The sequence below is a fragment of the Aphelocoma coerulescens genome, chromosome 4, assembly GCF_041296385.1.
Source record: "Aphelocoma coerulescens isolate FSJ_1873_10779 chromosome 4, UR_Acoe_1.0, whole genome shotgun sequence".
In the NCBI taxonomy this organism is placed as follows: domain Eukaryota; kingdom Metazoa; phylum Chordata; class Aves; order Passeriformes; family Corvidae; genus Aphelocoma; species Aphelocoma coerulescens.
The window spans coordinates 16,160,429-16,179,730 of record NC_091017.1 but is presented as its reverse complement, the minus strand read 5'-3'; the positions used below and the strand labels follow the sequence as shown (position 1 = coordinate 16,179,730).

Below are 19,302 nucleotides of genomic sequence, written 5' to 3'. Positions count from 1 at the left end.
ATTTCAGGAAATTGATGCAAAAAATCTACATTAATTTGGAAAAATGTCAGGGGACAGAAATATACACATTCCTACTTCACTTCCCCAGCCTCAAACCTGCACTTGTGGCTGCCACAGAACACAGAGTTCAAATGCCCCCTAACCCCTGCAGACTGCACTCTTACTATGGAAAAGAGACCTACACAGAGAGTTATTTCTGCATATGCCACCACCCGCACAGCTGACATTTTGAATGGATGACATATGGATACTGGAGTAGCAGAGCTTAGTACATGATAAGAGTTTTAAAAGGTTTTAAGTGGAATATCCTGAACCGTACCAGAAACTTCAGTGCTAATGAAGCAGTCACTGTTCCATACAAATTAAAAAGTGGAAATAACAAAGATCAAAATTCTTTCAAATACATTGACACATTCTTCCATCTTTAGTATGGAAAGAAGTGCTCACAACTTTGCGCAAGAGCTGAAAGAATGCCAGTAATTCTGTAAAACGGACATGACGGCAGAGAGGGATTTTCTTCCTGACACATATAATCCAAATAAAGGAAAAACTTCTGAGAGTTTTCAACTCAGGAGAACATTGGAAATCCCAGCAGCTGAGTTCCTGGGGTCTTCCATCAGATTATTAAAGTCAGCTTGGACGTGTGGCACTGCAATACAGCTGGCAGCTTCTGTTCTGTTTCATAGATACTATTACACAGGAACTGTCAAGAGACCTTCATTTCGTATTATAAAATAATTTTCATAAAGCCATAAGCTTAAAATGCCTCCTGCATAGTTTTGGACTTGCTCCACGTCTCTTGCAGCTGAAGATGTGGAACTTTCCTGCCTGCTTAGCAAATGCCAAAGGCCTAAAGGAGTTGAAGTACAGACATATCCCTGTAAAATTCCTGGAGCTCAGCACAACACATGCTATCTGAACCAAGATGCAGGAATGCAGTCAGAGGTGCCAAAAGAAAGGGAAAGCTTACAAAGCAGCATGTCCACTGACCTCCTGCCTTCAGACTCAAAAGTACAGATGCAGCTCAGCCTCTCCTGGTCAGCAATTAGTAATATTTATATTCTCTGCCTCAAGGAAATACCTACACAGCATTCCTTTATGAAAAGAGTTATTTTACAGTTAAAACTATAAAAGACCCCTCCTAATGTTATTAAGAGTACATGGTCCCCTTACATTTTTTCAGAATGCTGCTATGCTAATGGTCTAATATCACACAGTTTTGGTCTGGCTATAGAAAGTCTCCACACAGCTCCAGCACTGACAGGTTTTCCCCATGGAACTGATAGCACACATTTGAGGACACTCACCCTTATCTTGTCATCTGTTTCCATAGTGGCTTGCAGTCTCCCATTCACACTGAACACACAGAAGAGGCCGTTTTCATAATATATGACACAGTGGCCTTCTCTGGAAGCTTGAATAAGTTTTGGTCTCAGGCAGCTTTCAGGACCTTGTAATCTTTCAGGACCTTCTAATGTCCTCAGTAGATCTCCATTCATAGAATGTATGAGACATGGTCCTTCTAGTGAGACAGAACAGGCTCTCAGGTTATTGTTTTACATGCTCAATTAAAGACATATAACAAATAATAAGTCATGACTTCTACTTAAATAATCACTATTATAATACATTATAATGGTTTTTACTATGCTTAGGTGGATTGCCTATGACTTTAGGGGAGCCAGAGAGTCAGATTAACATCTTATCCCTTAAAAGCTTTGTATTAAGGTATTTTAGAGCACCTATCACAACCAGTTAGAGACCTAACAGATTGCCTTTTGTGGATTTTCTTTAAAGCTGGAAGCAGTTAATTTTGAGAGTTAATTTTTAGGAGTTAATTTTGAGATTAGTTCATTTTGAGTAATTAAACATAATGAACCTTAAAAAGAGATTTTCACAACACAGACAGAGCTAAGAGTAATGAATATTACACATGTAGGTATTCTAAAAGTGTATGTTCTCATATTAAGATTTTAAGCCATACATGACCCAGTAAATATTTGCTTTTTTACCATATTTTGACAAATACCTACTTTGTACATAAGCCACATGAGTTCACTTGCATAAAACAAAAATGCACAGAGGTACAGATCATGAGTACACCCAACTCTGAAGAAGTGTCTCTGAGTGGCTTCTTTAGAAACACTAAGGCAGAAAGATACTAATTCCAAGAAATTTACAGTTTAAAAATAATTGTGGACAATTAAGCAAATAAGAAAGGTATAAAGAATATCCATAGAATCAACATCATTCTTTATAATTTGCCTGCCAAAAGCAGGTCTTTGAGAACACAAACGGGGCATATTAGACTTTTGCAGCCAAGCTCAAAGAGCTTGAACAGAACTACCAGTAGTTTATACACACCCTTCATTAAACTAACAATCCAGCACATTCTCCTAAAACTAATTTTTGCTTCCCTTTTTTGAGAAGTTATCCATAACAGCCACTCTTCACCATCCTGGCCCTCAAAGGTTGTATCCAACTATACTATATGCAATTACACACCAGATAAACAAACAGAAATAGCAATCAGGAGGGAAACTGATGTGGTTGCCTCTTCTTATGAATGTCTGAACAATCCGCAGTTTTAACGTGTTTAAAAAGAGGTTTCAAATTCCATATCAACTAAAAAAAAAGGTTAGAAATAAAACCACCATTAAGTTCATAAATTCTGCCACCTGAGACTATATTCCTTTTGGCATTAGGAGAATAGCTTCATGAAGAGAAAGAAATGACAAGAGCTACCTTACCTTTTGAACCACTTATTACCAGGCCAAGCTCAGCACAAATGGCAGCACAGGTGATCTCATAGTCATGTCCTGTCAGAACAGCTCGAGGAGTTGCAAAATCACCTTCAATGAAAAAACAATAAAAGCAATCTTTGGTTACTGTCTATTCCCAAAATCACTGCTTTCCATCACTGAAGCACCTTCTGTTTCCTTGCTCTTTGAGTTCATGTTGCTTACAAATCACTTCAATGCTCCTGTTTGCATAGTGTACTGCACTACCTGTGCAGTACAGCAGCAGCACTCTGCCTGCACATTTACTAACACGCAGTCACAGGAAAGTCAGGCGTGCATTAAAACCAACCAAAGTTGGTTTCCCCTCCCTCTGTCTCTCCCTCTATTTATATTTTGTGGAGGGAGAGATTTAAGACAATTACTACCCTTTCCTGTAACAGCCACTAGTAAATGCAAGTATCACTACAGTAAGTACCAAGAGAAGACACCAACAGTGCCCAAAGATGAAGGAAAACATTCAGTGGCTGATTTTATTTTAACCTAATAACAGTAATGAAACCTCAGCCTGAGGTCCTGTTCTTTGGAAGATGTGGAGCTTGGACCACAGTCAGTATGAATTCCTGAAGAATTTGCAAAAAAATCCCACTCAAACCCAACATTAATGCTCCTATTAAACATTTCCCTGCAACAGGAACTAGTTTTTTGGGGTTATTTTGAGATTCTCTTTATAATCAAACATATATGGATACATTAAAAAAAGAAAAATTGTACAACTGGCACATTTAAAGGAAAAAAACATTATTCTCCAGATCAAGGCAGAGAAAGGGTAAGCAAATGCTACAAAGCTCTTTAAATCTTTTTATACCTTTACTAACAGGTTATTCACTGCCCTCTTCAAGAGTGCTGGCATTTCACAAAAATCACAAAGTTATTTTTGTATGACCATAATATTAGCTCATTCATAGCATTCCACAAAGGATTTAAACTGTAAAGGATGTTTCTTGGGCAATGCTATCATGTAGTTTTCAAAAGGTTCAGATGAGTTTTTAAGCAGCAGGGAATAATTTCACTTCACAATAAATGATAATATGTGAGATACCAACAAGGCAGTAACGCAATGATAAAATCAACCTTTTTTGCACTTGAAAAAGAAGAGATGGTTTTGCAAAGACACAGAATAATAATGGGACCAAATGACTCCATCAGTCACTAAGTTAGCATCAATCAAATTACATGTGAGGTTGTAACTTTTTAAAAGATAAACCCAGCATTATGTCATTCATCTGTCCATGTAGAACAATGCCAGCAATACTGGTACTGAATGTTATTAGAAATCATGGAGCTATATTTATAGTTTCTCAGACCCTGCATATGTATACTGAGAGACTTCTCTGGAAAAGAGGTGTAAGATCTGGGCTTACATAAATATATTTACTCAGACCATTTATACCACTTCCTAAAACGTCCGTGCAGCTGCCACATTCCAATGGCTTTTAGGTAAAGGTCATAATCTATGACAAGGTCTCAAGTCAAGAATTTTGACCTTTCAAAATTTGATTTATTCTGCAGTTACTATTATAATTTATATTAATACAAAAATTTGAAAAGTAAATAAATCGATTTCTTCTTAGATATAGACATATGTGTGTGCATACATGTACACACCCAGGCATGTATGTTGCCAGCATTTTAAATGTGAACATGCATTGGAGCAACTTGTTGAATTTGTCTTAATCTCTCAAGAAATAGCCATTAAAAGCTGTGACTTTTGTTTCATATATTGTTTGAAAACACACTCTCAAGCCCAGGAAGTACGGCAGCCAGTTCAGGAGCAAAGCAAAAACTCCCAACAAATTAGAAGCATAAGGGTGGATTTAATAACCTCTAGGTACTTCTCAGGTGGCTGATCCTGTGAATTTTGCTCACAAACCTTTCAGAGCAAAGCTGCTCTATTGAACTTTGCTCCCCTAAACATGGGCCGGGCACCCCAGAAGATTCATAAATGAACATTATGTAGCCAAGCCACAAACCTGCAGTGTTGGGGGAAAATGTAACAGCAACCATAACAGTCGTATACTATCCAGTAACAATTCAATGTTGCCAACCCAATTCTTTCTCCCTGTCATTCCCAAGCCCTGAAAGGAGCGAGCTTTGTGCATTTCAGGTCTTGTTATTTTGTTTGCTTTTAAATGAGCTGCCTATATTAACAAAATTTTAGAATTCTGGTTTTATTGCTTTCTTCTGCTTTCAGAAAGTGCATTAACACGTACTTGTATAGATCAGCAAGGAATTTATCTAATTATACACCTCACATTAACAAAACTTTTGAAATCAGAGAAGCCTTAAATATACAACATTGCAGGAGGTAATGAATGTAAGATGTTGGAGTTAGAAGCACTTATGAGAAGCAATGCCTGAATGAATTATTAGGAGGTGCAGATAAACAAAATCATGAGAGTAAACTTATTGCTTACATCATCTACATTATTATAGGCTTTATGTGTATAAGGCTGTCAGCAACTACATCCATTAAATGTAGGAGATAAGATTCTTAAATCAAGAAGTAGAAACTGAGAATATATATTTATCACAGTTCACAGAATGCTATGAAAAACAGCTAAGTAACATTCAGTCTTTTTAGAATTTGGACTTGACTTCAAACATAACAGAGTATAAATTGACAGGTGGAAGGATAAGTGTTTCATAGATTGTATCAACTGTTTCCTAAATTTTTTTTTAAATAAACAGTTAAACAAAAAAAAAACAAAAAAAAAAACCCAAACAAACAAAAAAAGAAAAAATCTGAGTAGTATCTTTAAAGAACTTAGGATTTGAATAGATACTGTAAAAGAGGAGTCCTGTGAAAAGTCAGGCTGACTCCTTTGATAAGAATGTCAAGTATTTAGGGGTTTCCAAGCCTCTGATTTCCCAAATAATGGGGTCAACTTAAAAGCTGGTCATAGAGCAGAACAGATTTCTTTAAAAGCTTTTAAACTGTTATTGCTTCAAAAGATTGTCATGGTTTTCAATAATGCAAAGAGAAAATTTTATTTTGTTGCTGGTTTAAGGGGCACCACTTCAAACTTTTCTAAATTGTTTTAGGAGAACAGACTTTCAGACCCTTTTGAAAAGCTGGGGAAGTGACTTCAAAGGGAAGAGAGTCTTTGTCTGCTAAGCAGGTTTACGACCACTGATGCAAACCCTAACTAAGGGCTGAAAAGAATACTCAGAGAATCTTTATGGAGATCCTTAAGGAAGATGAACAAGTCAAATGAAATTAAAGATAGTTCAAATCCTAGCACTAATAACCAGGACACAATAGTTTTACAGATGTCCTTTTCTCAGCATAGGATATAGTGATATCCTCAGACTATCCCATCACTGGATTGCTGCTTGGAGCTGAATGCTGTAGGATTCTTAAGGCCACATTCACATTGCTACAAATGCCATTAATGATTTATTTTAGTCACAGGAGGCACACATAAAGTTATTTTCTTTTCAGTAATGGACAGAATACTTTACCTTTGCAGCAACCATTCAAATTATTTCAAAAGAACTCACCTACATTCCAATAAATAATTTCTGCACAGCTGTTTTCCCAGAGAAAATAACATAAAATATCACTCTTACTTAAGTGACTTAAGTACATTTTAAATCATAAAATTCGAGCTTCAGAAGATAAAAGAAGAGCACATGATATCATGTCAGCCTGTGGTGATATATCAGTGAAAAAATGTTAGGCTTTTGGAAACTACGTTTAAAAAGGAACAGTGGGATTACGGCAAAGTCAAAACTTTCTTCCAGTTTAATGACATCCAGAAGAAGAAATGCCTTGCTGGAGGGAACACGATATTGGTTTGTATTGCTGGGTCTCTCTCTGCTATTTTTTTCAGCTTTGGTGATGTTACAATACAAAGCAGGATCATGACATTTTAAATCCATCACCAAATTCCCGAAATGGCCGCTTTCTTTAGTTTCAGCACTAAGCTGTAAAAGCTGAGCCAAACACAAGAACTCATTTGAAGAAAAATACCATCCTAGAAAGGAATCAAACTAGAGATTACCTAAGAAACTTACCTCACAATTAAATACGAGATATTCTTCCTACTATTTATGGGTGAGATGATATTATGCAACACATTACAATATACAATATTTGACTGTGCTCCTTTTTATGTTTTATACCGAGAAGACAGTTAATTATTATAAGTCAGAAAGACCTAAACAGCAATTTCTAAGTTATTCTATTATTACAGAGGCTGTGGGGCACTTTTTAGTGGCAAATTAATTATGTGATTTTTATGTCAATATAAAATCCAAATTAAATGAAGCATCAGTTAATCTATCTTTTTACCTATTTCTTGCAAAAGTAAGTGACTGAGTGCTTTCTCAGAATGATACATCAACAAAACCAAACTATACACATAAGACAGGCCTTCTAAAATTCATTTTTAAAATTCCCAATTTGCAAGTTGCTTTTATGATTAAAAATTGAGGAAAACAATAAAAGGTTTGAAATAGATGTGAGAAGTACAGATGTATGTACAGAATACAGGACATCTGGACAAAAATGCACTCAGCAAAATGTAAGTAAATCAAGAAAACTAATTTGCTGCTAAGCTCCTATGTTGATTATATAGCAGGTTTCAGAGTTTATTGCATCAAAGTGATAACTGTCAAATATTATATAAAGTCTGCACATTAACATTATTTATAGATCACAATCAGCCAAATTATTAGAATCCCATTTCAGTGGCACAAAAAGTCATCTGATGGATGAGAGATCTTACTCAAGTGATACCACACAAAATTATTGAAGCATTCCTAAAGCTTCAGTCTGAATAATCTTTTCTTTGTAAATAAGCATTTTTATGCAACAATATAATACTTTCAGATTATATAGGAACTCTATTGTTGTCTGGTTCTTCACATGACACTCCATCAGCATTTCCTCTTAATTCCTTCAAACTACTTCCCATCTGTTCAGACTTATTTTACCACAAAAAGTACAACCTTATGCCAGGATGCAAGTTTTGGTTTTGTAAAGAAACACTTCAACCCTGTATTTTCTGAAAAAGGAACGACATCTTTGAACAATGTATCATTCTATCCTGAAGCAAAATCTAAACACACAAAGCCCAGGAGATGCTGCAGTTTTTTCAGTAAGGAAAAAATACATTAGATTTATCTTGTAGGATTCATTTCAGTAAATATAACACAGGAGGGCTTACTGTACTTCCCTCAGCATCACTGTGCAACAAGTGACCAACATTTATTCAGTACTAATGAGAGATTTTTCATATATGCTGTGTCACAAAAACTATATTTCCAAAGCAAACACAATAAAGAAAAAGATTTAACAGGCTTTCATAAGCTGGGTATTACAATTCAGACTTCAAAAGTCAATAATCCCCAGTCTCTTAATTCCTACACCATGTGCAACACAAAACTTTCTGGAACAAGTTCTCTCTTAGTAGGGGTTCATCTGCTGCAAGTCCTGGAAGTCATTCAGCAGGACTCCTCCCACTGAACCCAGGCTTTTTTGAAGCCCCTGAAAAGTATCTGCAGGTGAATATTCAGGGTCAGTGTACACTAATATTTTAATATTTCCACCATCCCGACTTCATAAACTGCTACTTAAATGGCAGCTTTGAAGTTTTAGAACACTGTCATTTTTGTCTGATAATGTTCTAAAACTGGTTTATGAAGGGGCTTTTTTTTGTTTATACTAAAAAAATAATCTATTTTCTTCCTATTTGTCTCTTTTGGTTTATAGTTACCATTACCTAGTTCAAGAAGAAAAGACAACAAACCTAAACAGAACAGGAAAAGAAACAGTCAAGCAATTACTTCAGTCAGAAATAGCAGCTACTGAGGAACTGTTGTAAGATAAACTAAGATAACTACATCTAGATGAAACCTATACAGTAGTTCATAACTTGGGCAAAATATAATCTGGGATGAGAGGTTTCCTATAATAATTCCACTCAGTTCAGCAGTTTTTTTATGATCTTTTTATTTCCCCCTATTAAAATACATCAAAATAATTTATTTTAAAAGTCTGTGCTTTAGCTATTCGATTACTTTTGTAAAGGTAATTTCAAACCAATACTACCACCCCTAGTCTATGGTACGAGAGAGATGCTTACCACCTTTACTCACCAATGTAATTAGGAGCACTGATGGCATACATCAAGTTCAGAGAATACATAAATTAGCTGTCTTTTTACAAGTAACTCTTTAAACCAGACACTTTCTCAATGAGGCAGGCCATAACTCCAGTATCTCCATGTTGCTACTGCTAGTACTAGAATTTCGATCCAGAAACACTTACCAAATAATTTCTTACTCAAGTCAGGATTATTGTATTGATCAAGTAATTTTTATAACATTTACGCCGGTGGTCTTATTCTAGACTATTTATTTAAATGATTTTATCTTCTGCAATATTCTGTTCTGTCTTACATGCTAACACAGACTTTGAACTAAATGGTGATTTTTTCTCAGCAACCAACCAAGGTAAATAAATGTGATGTATTATCAGTACATCATCCCACAACTCTGTATATGGTGCACATTAAGGTTGTATTCATTTACCATCTGAATATAATTCCTTTTACCACATCAACTAATAGTTACAAGTCCTAAATACAGCACTGTTTTTCCTGGAACTCAAAGGTCTGTGTTGCATCATGAAGTACCAAATATCTTTATCCTGCTGGAGAATACCATGCATTGAATTTTGGTAATACCTGAAGCTGGATACTGCCAAAAAAGCAGCATCCAAACTCCTTCTCTGTTTCCAGTCTCAAAATACATACAGCCTTGATTGCTTCAAAACTTGCTCTACAATGCTTCTTTGAATTAATTACTGATTGACAAATCCTGAAACACAATCTCTTAGTCAGCTGAAAACAAGGATAGTACAGATGGTGCACTTAACACTGTAGGATACACTTTTAGCCAAAACAAATACTTATGGCACACAAATTTACATGCTCATCACTACCAAGCCACTATGACTATTTAGCTGCTTTCCAAACTATCTGTGAATGCTATTGCAAGTTCTTTACAGTGAAGGCCTTGTCCTCATAGGTATCATCTATGACATGACTTTTGGCATTCTATAAACACAAAATTATCTGGCTTGTGTGGCATCATTGCAGATTTCCAGATATACCAGAAGTCATCCACCTGTTACTCCTCATCTTTTTTCCAGTTTAAATATGTGGAAGGTAGAATGATCATTTGTATGTGATTTACAGAGTACTTGGAGGCCTCCATACAATGAGGTACAATGAGGCCTCAAACCCTTTGAGGTATCAATGTGTTACAGCTGAAAGAAGAAAGACAGTGACCTTTTGTGGCTGCAGAACTTAAGGCTCTGTTCTAGATTCACACAGATTGCCCCAGTCCTTGTCACCTATGGAGCTACAGGGAACTGTGGGACCACTTACAGCATCAGTAACTGCTCTGTCCACTAAGCTTTCATGAGGCTTTCAAGACTAACATCAAATAATGCAATAAATGTTAGGTAAAAGAACATTTAGTGTTCTTTCAAACATGTTATGGATACTTTTCCAAGCCTTGTGGATCTTCTCTGTGACAAACTTTTTACTAAACTGCACTTGCAACACAAATAGAAAAATGTAATATTGCACTTGTTAAAGTCCTTTAAAGTAAGAAGAAAAAAAGTACTCCATTTCTTTTTACAGTCCCACTTAACAAAACACTCCTGACCTACTTCTGTTTCAGTTCATAAGCTGAACTTAAATTTACATTGTATTTTCTCATTATAATTCCAATAAAATCATAAAAATTATACTAAAAATGAAATTTTGAATTTCTTTCCCCCCACAAACGTGAATAGATATTTTTAATATTTTACTAGATAGTGCTTAGGATCCAGTTCCGAGATCAGCTTCAACTGGATGCCAGCAGATGGTGCTGAAGGACTCTGGCTTTCCATACAACATTGTGCTGTCCTGCCATTTTTGAGAAACAAAGAATATTTGTTACATCTGCAGTAAAACAATGTTAAAATAATACTGAATTATTTACTGGCTATTTTTTTTTTTTAAGAAGGGCTCACACAATAATGTATAAAATGCGTGCAGGGGTAAAAAAATAAAAGTGCTACTAAGCACCTAAAGGAGCATGTGCAGACTGTCCTAAGACTCAGTGCTGGAGCAACACTCTTTTCTTACCAGGCTGACTTCGTGAACTATTGCCTTTATAGCTGCACAAATTTCAAACATATTTCTGTATTTTGAGGCTCTGCAAATTTTTTAGCTACTCTGGTAGACAGAAAGGAACAATAACAGGAGAATTTCCATTACTAACTAAACTGATCAGTGATTTATGGACATTTTGATACTCCTGCTACCTGCCACGGTAAATGCAAAAGGGAACATTAACAGGTAAGCTTTTTACAACTACTTCCCAACTAATTTTTTTAAGAGAAGCTGCTGTTAAGCAAATTACTTTCAATTTTTCAAAAATAATAATTAGAATTCTAAATGAATATTTATGCTATACACATTCTTTGGAAATGTGGACCCTCATCTTCTCTATTACCACTCCTTTTGAAACAAATTTTAAAAATAAAGTCCAGATCATGCAGACCTGGGAACCAAGATGTAGGTTAATTCAAGATGAGGATGAGAGAAGAAGGCAAAGAGGGGTTTTTTTGGCTACAGAGTTAACAGCAGACACATGACCTGCTTGAAATCAGTGTGACTGCTCAATGTGTGCAGAGAGAAGCATCTATGCAAATCCTCACAGAATTCAACTTTACAGGTTTAGTGTGTCTGAGTACAAAGAAATTATTACTCATGACATTATTCTTCAATCAACCAAGACAAAGATGCTCATCAGATATAATTTCAAAGTTTTAATTGCTTGCATTATCCACTTTAATAATTGATTATGAAGCTCTCACAAAAAGTTTAAATTTTCAAACTGAAAAATGCCTGTAGCAGTTGATGAAATACAGACATTTTCTCTTTTACTATGGTTACCAATACAATTAAAACTAATGATTTCTCTAATCTCAAGATCATAGCTTTAATGTTAATATAAATTATAATAATTTTATAATAATTTATAACATTTTATAATATATAATATATAAGATATATTTTATATATATTTTATATATTTATTATATATTTTATATATAAATATATTTAATAATAATGTTAATTTATAAAAATCTTGCAGATATTTGAATATTTATTTAGGAATTTTAGCTAAGTAAAAATCAAACAAAAATGCAGTTTCTTTTAAAAGTCACTTGGATAGTGGCAAGACTGTTCTTCAGCAAGATAAAAAATGTGATTAAATTTTGAATCCTTTGGGAGATTTCATATTTTATAAATTGAAAAGATTGTGCATTTTAAAAACTTGCATCTGAGGGAGATATTCTACACATTTTCAACAGCAAAACTGTTCAGTGAATCCTCCCAAGTAAATCTTCGTTAAATACAGTAATTGTATTTTTAGGTGTGAAATCAGGTGCTTACATTCACACAAGTCCTGCTACACAGCTACACTACTAACCCCATTTATCTCCCACACTTCAGAATAGCTGAATATAGTACCCTCTAAAAAATATAAAGCTATGCAATGAAAGCACCCCCATAGTCCTCGTGATGCAAATGTGATACATACAGAGAGTAACATTTTCTAGTTTTATGGGCTAACATAAAAGAGGTAATATAATTTGTTTTATTCACATATGTGTGGAAGATCAATGCAATAACTCAGAAGAGAGCCCATTAGTATTAGCAGTAGTGATACTGTTATATACAGACTGTATATTTCATAGCACTGAATATTTTTATCAGTCAAGCCTTAATTTCCTTAAGTAAATCAAATTTCTAATTAAAAATATTTTGTTTTTTTCCAAAAGATGAAAACTAAAACATAATTGGGGACACATTTGTAGATATTTGAAAGCAACAGAACCATCTCTTCATATGCCATGAATAAAACCCAAGAATAGCAGAAAAACACTATCTTCCACTGGACTACAGAAATGCCTACTATTTTTTAAGCACAAACTATTTTAGAAGAATAAACAATATTAAGATAAATTCACCACTGTAAACCTCCCCTTCAAGAAAGTACATCCAAACAAAATAGCTACAGTGAAAAACCAAAAACGTTGAAGATGTAAATCTACATTCACTAATATGATTGGCCTCTACCTGGTCCATGTAGGTGAGGGATTATTAAGGAAGATTGGAGAAAATAGGATATTCCAACTACAAAGTCATTTGTTGGTAAAGGAATACCACAAGTATGTGTACAGAAAGCAATTTGGAGACAATTTTTAATATACAACAACTAGAGATGACCTTCTAGATATGATTATAACCAACATAGCAAAACAAATTAAAAACCACAGTGCTAAAAGGAATTTACATGACAGTGGCAAAGATATGAGAATGTTCAATATGCTTTATAAGGGAGAGATCAAGGACAAGATAATTCCTGAAGTATTTTGAGAAAACAGGTTTCAATAGATACAGAATATCCTTCTGTAAGATCTCATGGGCCATAAAGTCTACAGAAAACAAAGGAAAAGGTAATAAGGATACTAGTGAAAGCTGCTCCAGTACAGCACAGGGATGAGACCAACAAGATCCCAGCTGGCACAACTCAGAGTTCTCCAGTGACTCTAACACAGGAAAGGCAGGCAGAAAGATGAAAATAAATGAGTTATTTCTGAAACAGCGTAAGCAACAAGGTATGACCAAACAGAGACAAACCCAGGAGAGCCACAGATAGATGAGATGTAACTAACAAGGACATCAGGAATAACATTCTAAAACCACAAAGTTGTTTGTTGAACTGACAAGTTCTCTCAAGAAGCTGGTCTGTTATTAAGAGCTAGCAATACCAGTAGATGATGCCTCACAAAGTACTTCAGGAAAAGATCAACTGCAGTCAGACATTAAACCCAAGTAAAACCAGCAATGAAAACTGTTGTCTCAACTAGAGAATACCTGAATGAGGTAAATGTTTGGCACTCAATTGGCCTGATAATAGCGATACTGTGACAATGAAACTATGTAATCTCAGAGCTATAACTATTGCTCTGTGGATATTGGGTGGGGTTCGGCAAGATTATTCTCTAATTTTTCTTTTTCCTTCTTCTTAAACAACACAAGACTTTTTTTAGTCTGCTTAATTCCAACAAACAGAAAAAATACTGGCAGAACATTTAGATCTTTATATATACACATACAATTTCCTACAAGAAAACAAGGAGATGAGTGACAGCTGATTTGGATTTTTTCTGAACAAATCATGTCAACTAATTTTTCTTGCAATGGCAAACTAACAGGATGTGTTCAGGGAGACATCACATATCCTTACTTTAGTAAGGACTCTAGCACTGTTTCACATGAGCAATTTCTTAAGGAAAATAGGGAACCACACATTCAGAAGATACTGTTATACACGGGAAAGCTATATTCAGAAAGCTATTCATTCTCAAAATGGTAACTGTATTGATGAGCATTCCTGAATCCATACTAGCTAACACTTGCTTTAATGACGAATTTAATAGAATAAGACTGCAAAGTATATTTGCAGATATGAGTTGCTGCAAGGCTGCTGGAGGACAGGATAAGAATTCAAAGTAAGTTTGACACATTGAAGAAACAGTCTAAAAAAAGAATACACTTCAGAAAGTTTCAAGACAAGATTCCACAGCTAAACTACACAGAGAAGGAGACACAAATGAATAGATTCTTCAGGAAACACTGACATTCATATTGGCTCATAACCTTAAAAGAATTGACAGTGTCAGAGTGTTTTGGAAGAAACAGATATTCCTTGGGGATGTGAAAAGTATTGGTCTGTAAAACATGTTGTTTTCTACTTATTACTGGAAAGGCTTCAGCTGCGTTCCTGGGTCTACTTTGAGGAAGACAGTCAACTGGAGAGGAACAAACAAAAAAAATCAGAGGTCTGGAAAAACATGACTTATGGCAAAAAACAAAGAATTGAGTTATTAAAGTTGGAGGCAAAGAATTGGAGGTCATGGCAATCCAAATAACTGGAAGTGGTTGCAAGAAGGAAATAATCTGTTCTCTACACAAAGTAAAAATAGATAAAAGATGATAGAATGCAATTGCTGCAAAAAGACCTGGATACTAGGCTGAATACTGGGAACAGACTGCTAAGGACGGGGCTTCTAAGGCCCAAAAATGTATTTGCTGAAGTTTTAAGGAAAGGTTGGACAAACATCAATGGAGAATGGTTTTGGCATAGTTAAGCCCTCACTGGGAAAAGAGAATAGATCAGGTGACCAAAGCTCCTGCCCTCCCTGTTTCCTATGGGTCTGTGATTACAAAGGAAAATGCAATCCCCCAACCTAGGAAATGTCCAAACACCAGGAGTTGCCACTTGAGCTTCAAAGCGAAAGTGGGATCTGAAAGTGATGCCCACCATTTGTATGCAAATGAGTTCTCTCATCTCTTTTCTCCAGCCATCACACAATTCCTCCTCCCAACCCCCACTTCTCGTCTCCCCTCCACCTCCACCTCCACCTCGTTAGGCTGGGCAAGGACAAAACACAGCATCTTTCCACAGCCCTTTCCCAGGAATCTCCACACATGCCACCACACAAGTCCTGGTGCATAATGTCACATCCCCAAGTGGTGTCCCTAAATATGCAGAAGCCAACTTTGTGTGACACAGATCACACATGGGCTCTAAGGGGTACCGAGGGGAGGGACACATCCTCTCCCTCCCACACATGCCAAGGAGGGAAAAGCCCTTGCACTATGCAAAGTGACTTTACACCTCCACAGTACATGATGCTAATTAACGTGAAAGGAAAACACCTCAAGGCTATTCCAAAGGACACAACTACCTCAGGTCCTTAGCTCTGTTCTGAATTATTCCCAGGCTTGGTCAGAAATTGTCCCCAGAAACATTTCTGCATCAAGAAAAGGCCTGTGCTCCAAAGTGAAGTACTGCCGTGCTTTTACATTTTCAAAACCAATTAATTTAGAAAGAGAAAAACTCTACATTTGATCAAAGAGCATAATGAAATTTTTTTTGAATTTCAGGTTTTAATTAAAAAAAAAAAACAACCTTTGTAACCCTAAATGTAATCAAGCTGTTTCGTGAAGAATAAAATAGTTTCCAACAGATGTGTCCCATGTAGAAATTTCATATCTCTGAGACCTCAATTTGTCAGATTTGGTTTACATTGATCAATGCATTTGAGAGTTACTGGGGAGAAACCAGGATGGTGAGAGTGCATAGGTGTAATTTCTTTAAAAAGTCAGCCACAAAGTTAACAGTTAGCTTATGTAAATAATCAGTATTTCAGTAACATTTTTCTTCTGTTAAACTGAAACCAGGGAATTTTTCAGTACAGTCAAGTTAGCCAGAAAATTGTCCCTGATAAAGAATATCAAGCCACTTATTTATCACGTGTGCCATAGGCCACCTGGCTTTCCAGCTAAACTATCATTGTAAAACATGAATATGCACAGCCAGAGTTCCAGAGCTCAGTGCTCTGAAAGTAAAGAAATCAGACAAATGAACCTAAATAAAATGTAACTGGTGGAATAATGGGTACCTAATGGGATATTATTTAGGGTAGATGGATCATACCAGACTGCTGGTGGATGTACATCAGAGGCAACAGGTACATGAGAGGAGGAAAGAAACACTCCCTGGTTTAAATTCTTTTTCTTGAAATTACTCTGGCACCATGATACCATTAGATGCACATTGCTGTGAAGTCATCTTAAGATGGATATTAGAGATTAATTAAATAGAGAAAAAATAGAAAGGAAGAATCAACTTTGAGAGTATCTAAAATTCCAGTGACTAGTGATCACTGAAAGCATGACTAAATTATATTTTTAGGTAAACAAAATTGTAAGCTTCAAATACAGAAAGACATTAGACCAGTTAAATATCAACATCCTGCAAGTGGATGGATGTTACAGCTGCAGTAACAGGGCTCAGAACCCAGTAAGTCTGCTGGTGCTTTCCATTTCTGACAAAATCAGAACTAAGCAGAAACAGCTCTTTTTATTTGTATTTTCAAAAAAATTTTTGACTGAACAGAGAAGCCTACAGACAGCTATTTCTGGGAAAAATTAAACACCCCAGATTACCATCTCTTTGAAGCTGGAACTGTCTATACCCATGTCTAAGACTACGTGTAGTGCCATGAGATTCCAATTGATAACAAAGGTTTCCAGGCATGCTGTATCACAAAAAAAGCCCTACATAAAGGCAGTTGGTAAACACAGGAGCCATTGCAAGTCCCTAAAAGTCCAAGTTTAAAAGAACTGCAAGCACAGAGACTTACCAGGTAGCTACTGTTTGATTTTAAAGAGCAGCTAAAGTAGCCTAACTTTGAAAACTGCAAAATTTTAATTCCTTAGAAATCTGCATTAGAGAAGATGGTCAATAGATTATAACAAAAGCTACAAATTTCAGTCAAATACTAGGTGCAGAACCACAGCAAGTGATCTGTTAGGGTGATCAAGGATCCTATAGCCTTGAGCTCTTGCTCACGGAGCAGGCAAGCCTGGCAAATGTGGGACAAGTACAACTTCTCAGGGTAGGCCTAGGAATCTGCAAACTCTTTGGGGTTTCCAAGTTTACAAGGTCAGCAAAATTAACACAGTTTGCATTTTCTTTAAATTGTTAGATTGCAAAATATGTATGAAGTATTCACAGATATTTTTTCCCTCAAGCAAAGCCATATTTATTTAAAGAAGCTCATAAAATTCTGCTAGCCGCTTCCCAGAAAAACTGCCACCTCTTGAACAGGGCTGCTTGGAAGGATAATAGGGATAGTTTTCATACATCCTCTGCCTTAAGATTCTGCAACTGTGTGAACTGAACTACATCTTGTTCAACTTTTGAATAGTTTTCACAGTCAACATCAAATAATTTGCAAGTTAAATTCTGATATTCGTTCTGATATTAATTAGTTGTGCTTCTTTAAAGTGGCTCACAGGATGCAATTTCAGTCAAGCCACCTCTGTGTTTCAAATTCAAATAACCCCAGATGAGTAACAGATTGAATATGGAACATACAACTTTACTGAATTGATTAATTTGGAAGATATCAGGTATTGTTTCAATTAGATAAAATTGTGTGCCAGCTATAACTGCAAAATATGACAGCTCTAACACCACTTCTTGCTTTCCAGATGTCCATTTTGTCCTCTGCAGGGCAGTTCTTACTACTATTTAAACAGAGTCACAGAACCTTAAATGAATGGAAGAAAACCTGAGAAATACTCTTCTTAAGGCAGAATACACTGCTTATCACTCCTTCAGAACATTTTATTTTTGGCTGAACAAGACCTCTGTTTGACAATGATTTACACTCAAATTTATGCATATAGCTCTCACAGGTTGTCTTAAAAGCCCCTCATTCCTGTAAATGGTTTACTCCAGGCTTTTTTCCAACTGCATGTCTGCCTTTTTCTTTGCTTCGGGGATCAGAAATTAATTTTTTTGTGTGTGGAATGAAACTGGCATAAACCAAGATCACTTTCTATTTTTCCTGTTACATAATACAGGGTTGTACAGTCATAGTGGTTCACTGTTTTTTATGCAGTTAAAAGAGAGAATCTTCATGAATAAAATATTCAGGAATTCCTGGGAAATGGTGCAAGATGGAAGAGAAGTGCAAGGTGTTTGGGTAGGGAGAGGTTAAAACTGAATTAGGCTGGAGCAGGGTTACTCTGCCTTATTAATTTGGTTACATGGTATGAGCCCTGTTGCTTGCACTAAAATCAATTAGAATGACTGGGGTGTGAGAGTGAGGACGAGGCACATAGCACCTACCTAAAACTTTATCCTATGAAGTGTTTGCTCAAGGCATTTTGAGACAACCTCCTTATAAGCCAGGTTCTTCTGTTTTTTCTTACCTCTTGGGTTATCACCAATGATGTTGGTTTTGCCATTCCAGTACCAGAGCAGCAAGGTTGCATCCCGGGATCCTGAGAGGATGTAACAATTCCCTCCAATGTAGGACTCGGAACGAGCCAGACAGGTTACAACATCCCAGTGGCCAAACACTACCTGCATCAGTTTACCTGTAACACAGCAAATTGAGTCTTTTAAACCTACTCTCTTATTCTAAGAAAAATTAAATACATTATAAAGTACTTTAAAAATATTTTCTTTATCCAAAAAGAAGGTTCAAAATAGAACTACAGTGGGGAGTACTATTTTTTCTTTATTTATTTGGTGGAAACTTATTTAGAAGTGCAATAGTCCACACAATCCACACAAAAAAATACTTGCAGTCTCTCAATATTATACTTTATTCCAAAGTCTCACTGGATTTGCTGAAGCCCAGCAATTGCAGATCTTGAAGAAGGAGGGCAAAGGACACACACATTTTCTCACACACCTACTTAGCCCCTTCAGGTAACAGGGGCCAGGACAAATTCTGCACCCAATGACACAGGGAAGTGTGATGTGTGATGCCTCTAATGTGTGACCCTGGCTTTCTCAGCCCAAATGACCATGCATCCATTTGTGCTTTGGGCTGAAT

The 19,302-nt window shown here is 36.0% G+C and overlaps 1 protein-coding gene across 4 annotated transcripts in view; it reads right to left on the bottom strand.

The window, feature by feature from the left end:
- The window catches only part of LRBA (LPS responsive beige-like anchor protein), a 372,621-nt gene that overhangs the window by 8,908 nt on the left and 344,411 nt on the right, over positions 1–19,302 (bottom strand). For 3 of the 4 annotated variants that reach the window (XM_069012817.1, XM_069012820.1, XM_069012819.1), the window contains exons 52-54: positions 18,671–18,838; positions 2,751–2,852; positions 1,308–1,522 (exon numbers count right to left, since the gene is read on the bottom strand). In XM_069012817.1, the coding sequence (XP_068868918.1) occupies positions 1,308–1,522; positions 2,751–2,852; positions 18,671–18,838 (485 nt within the window). The remainder of the gene's footprint in view (positions 1–1,307; positions 1,523–2,750; positions 2,853–18,670; positions 18,839–19,302) is intronic. The other variant, XM_069012818.1, reaches the window with a different exon arrangement.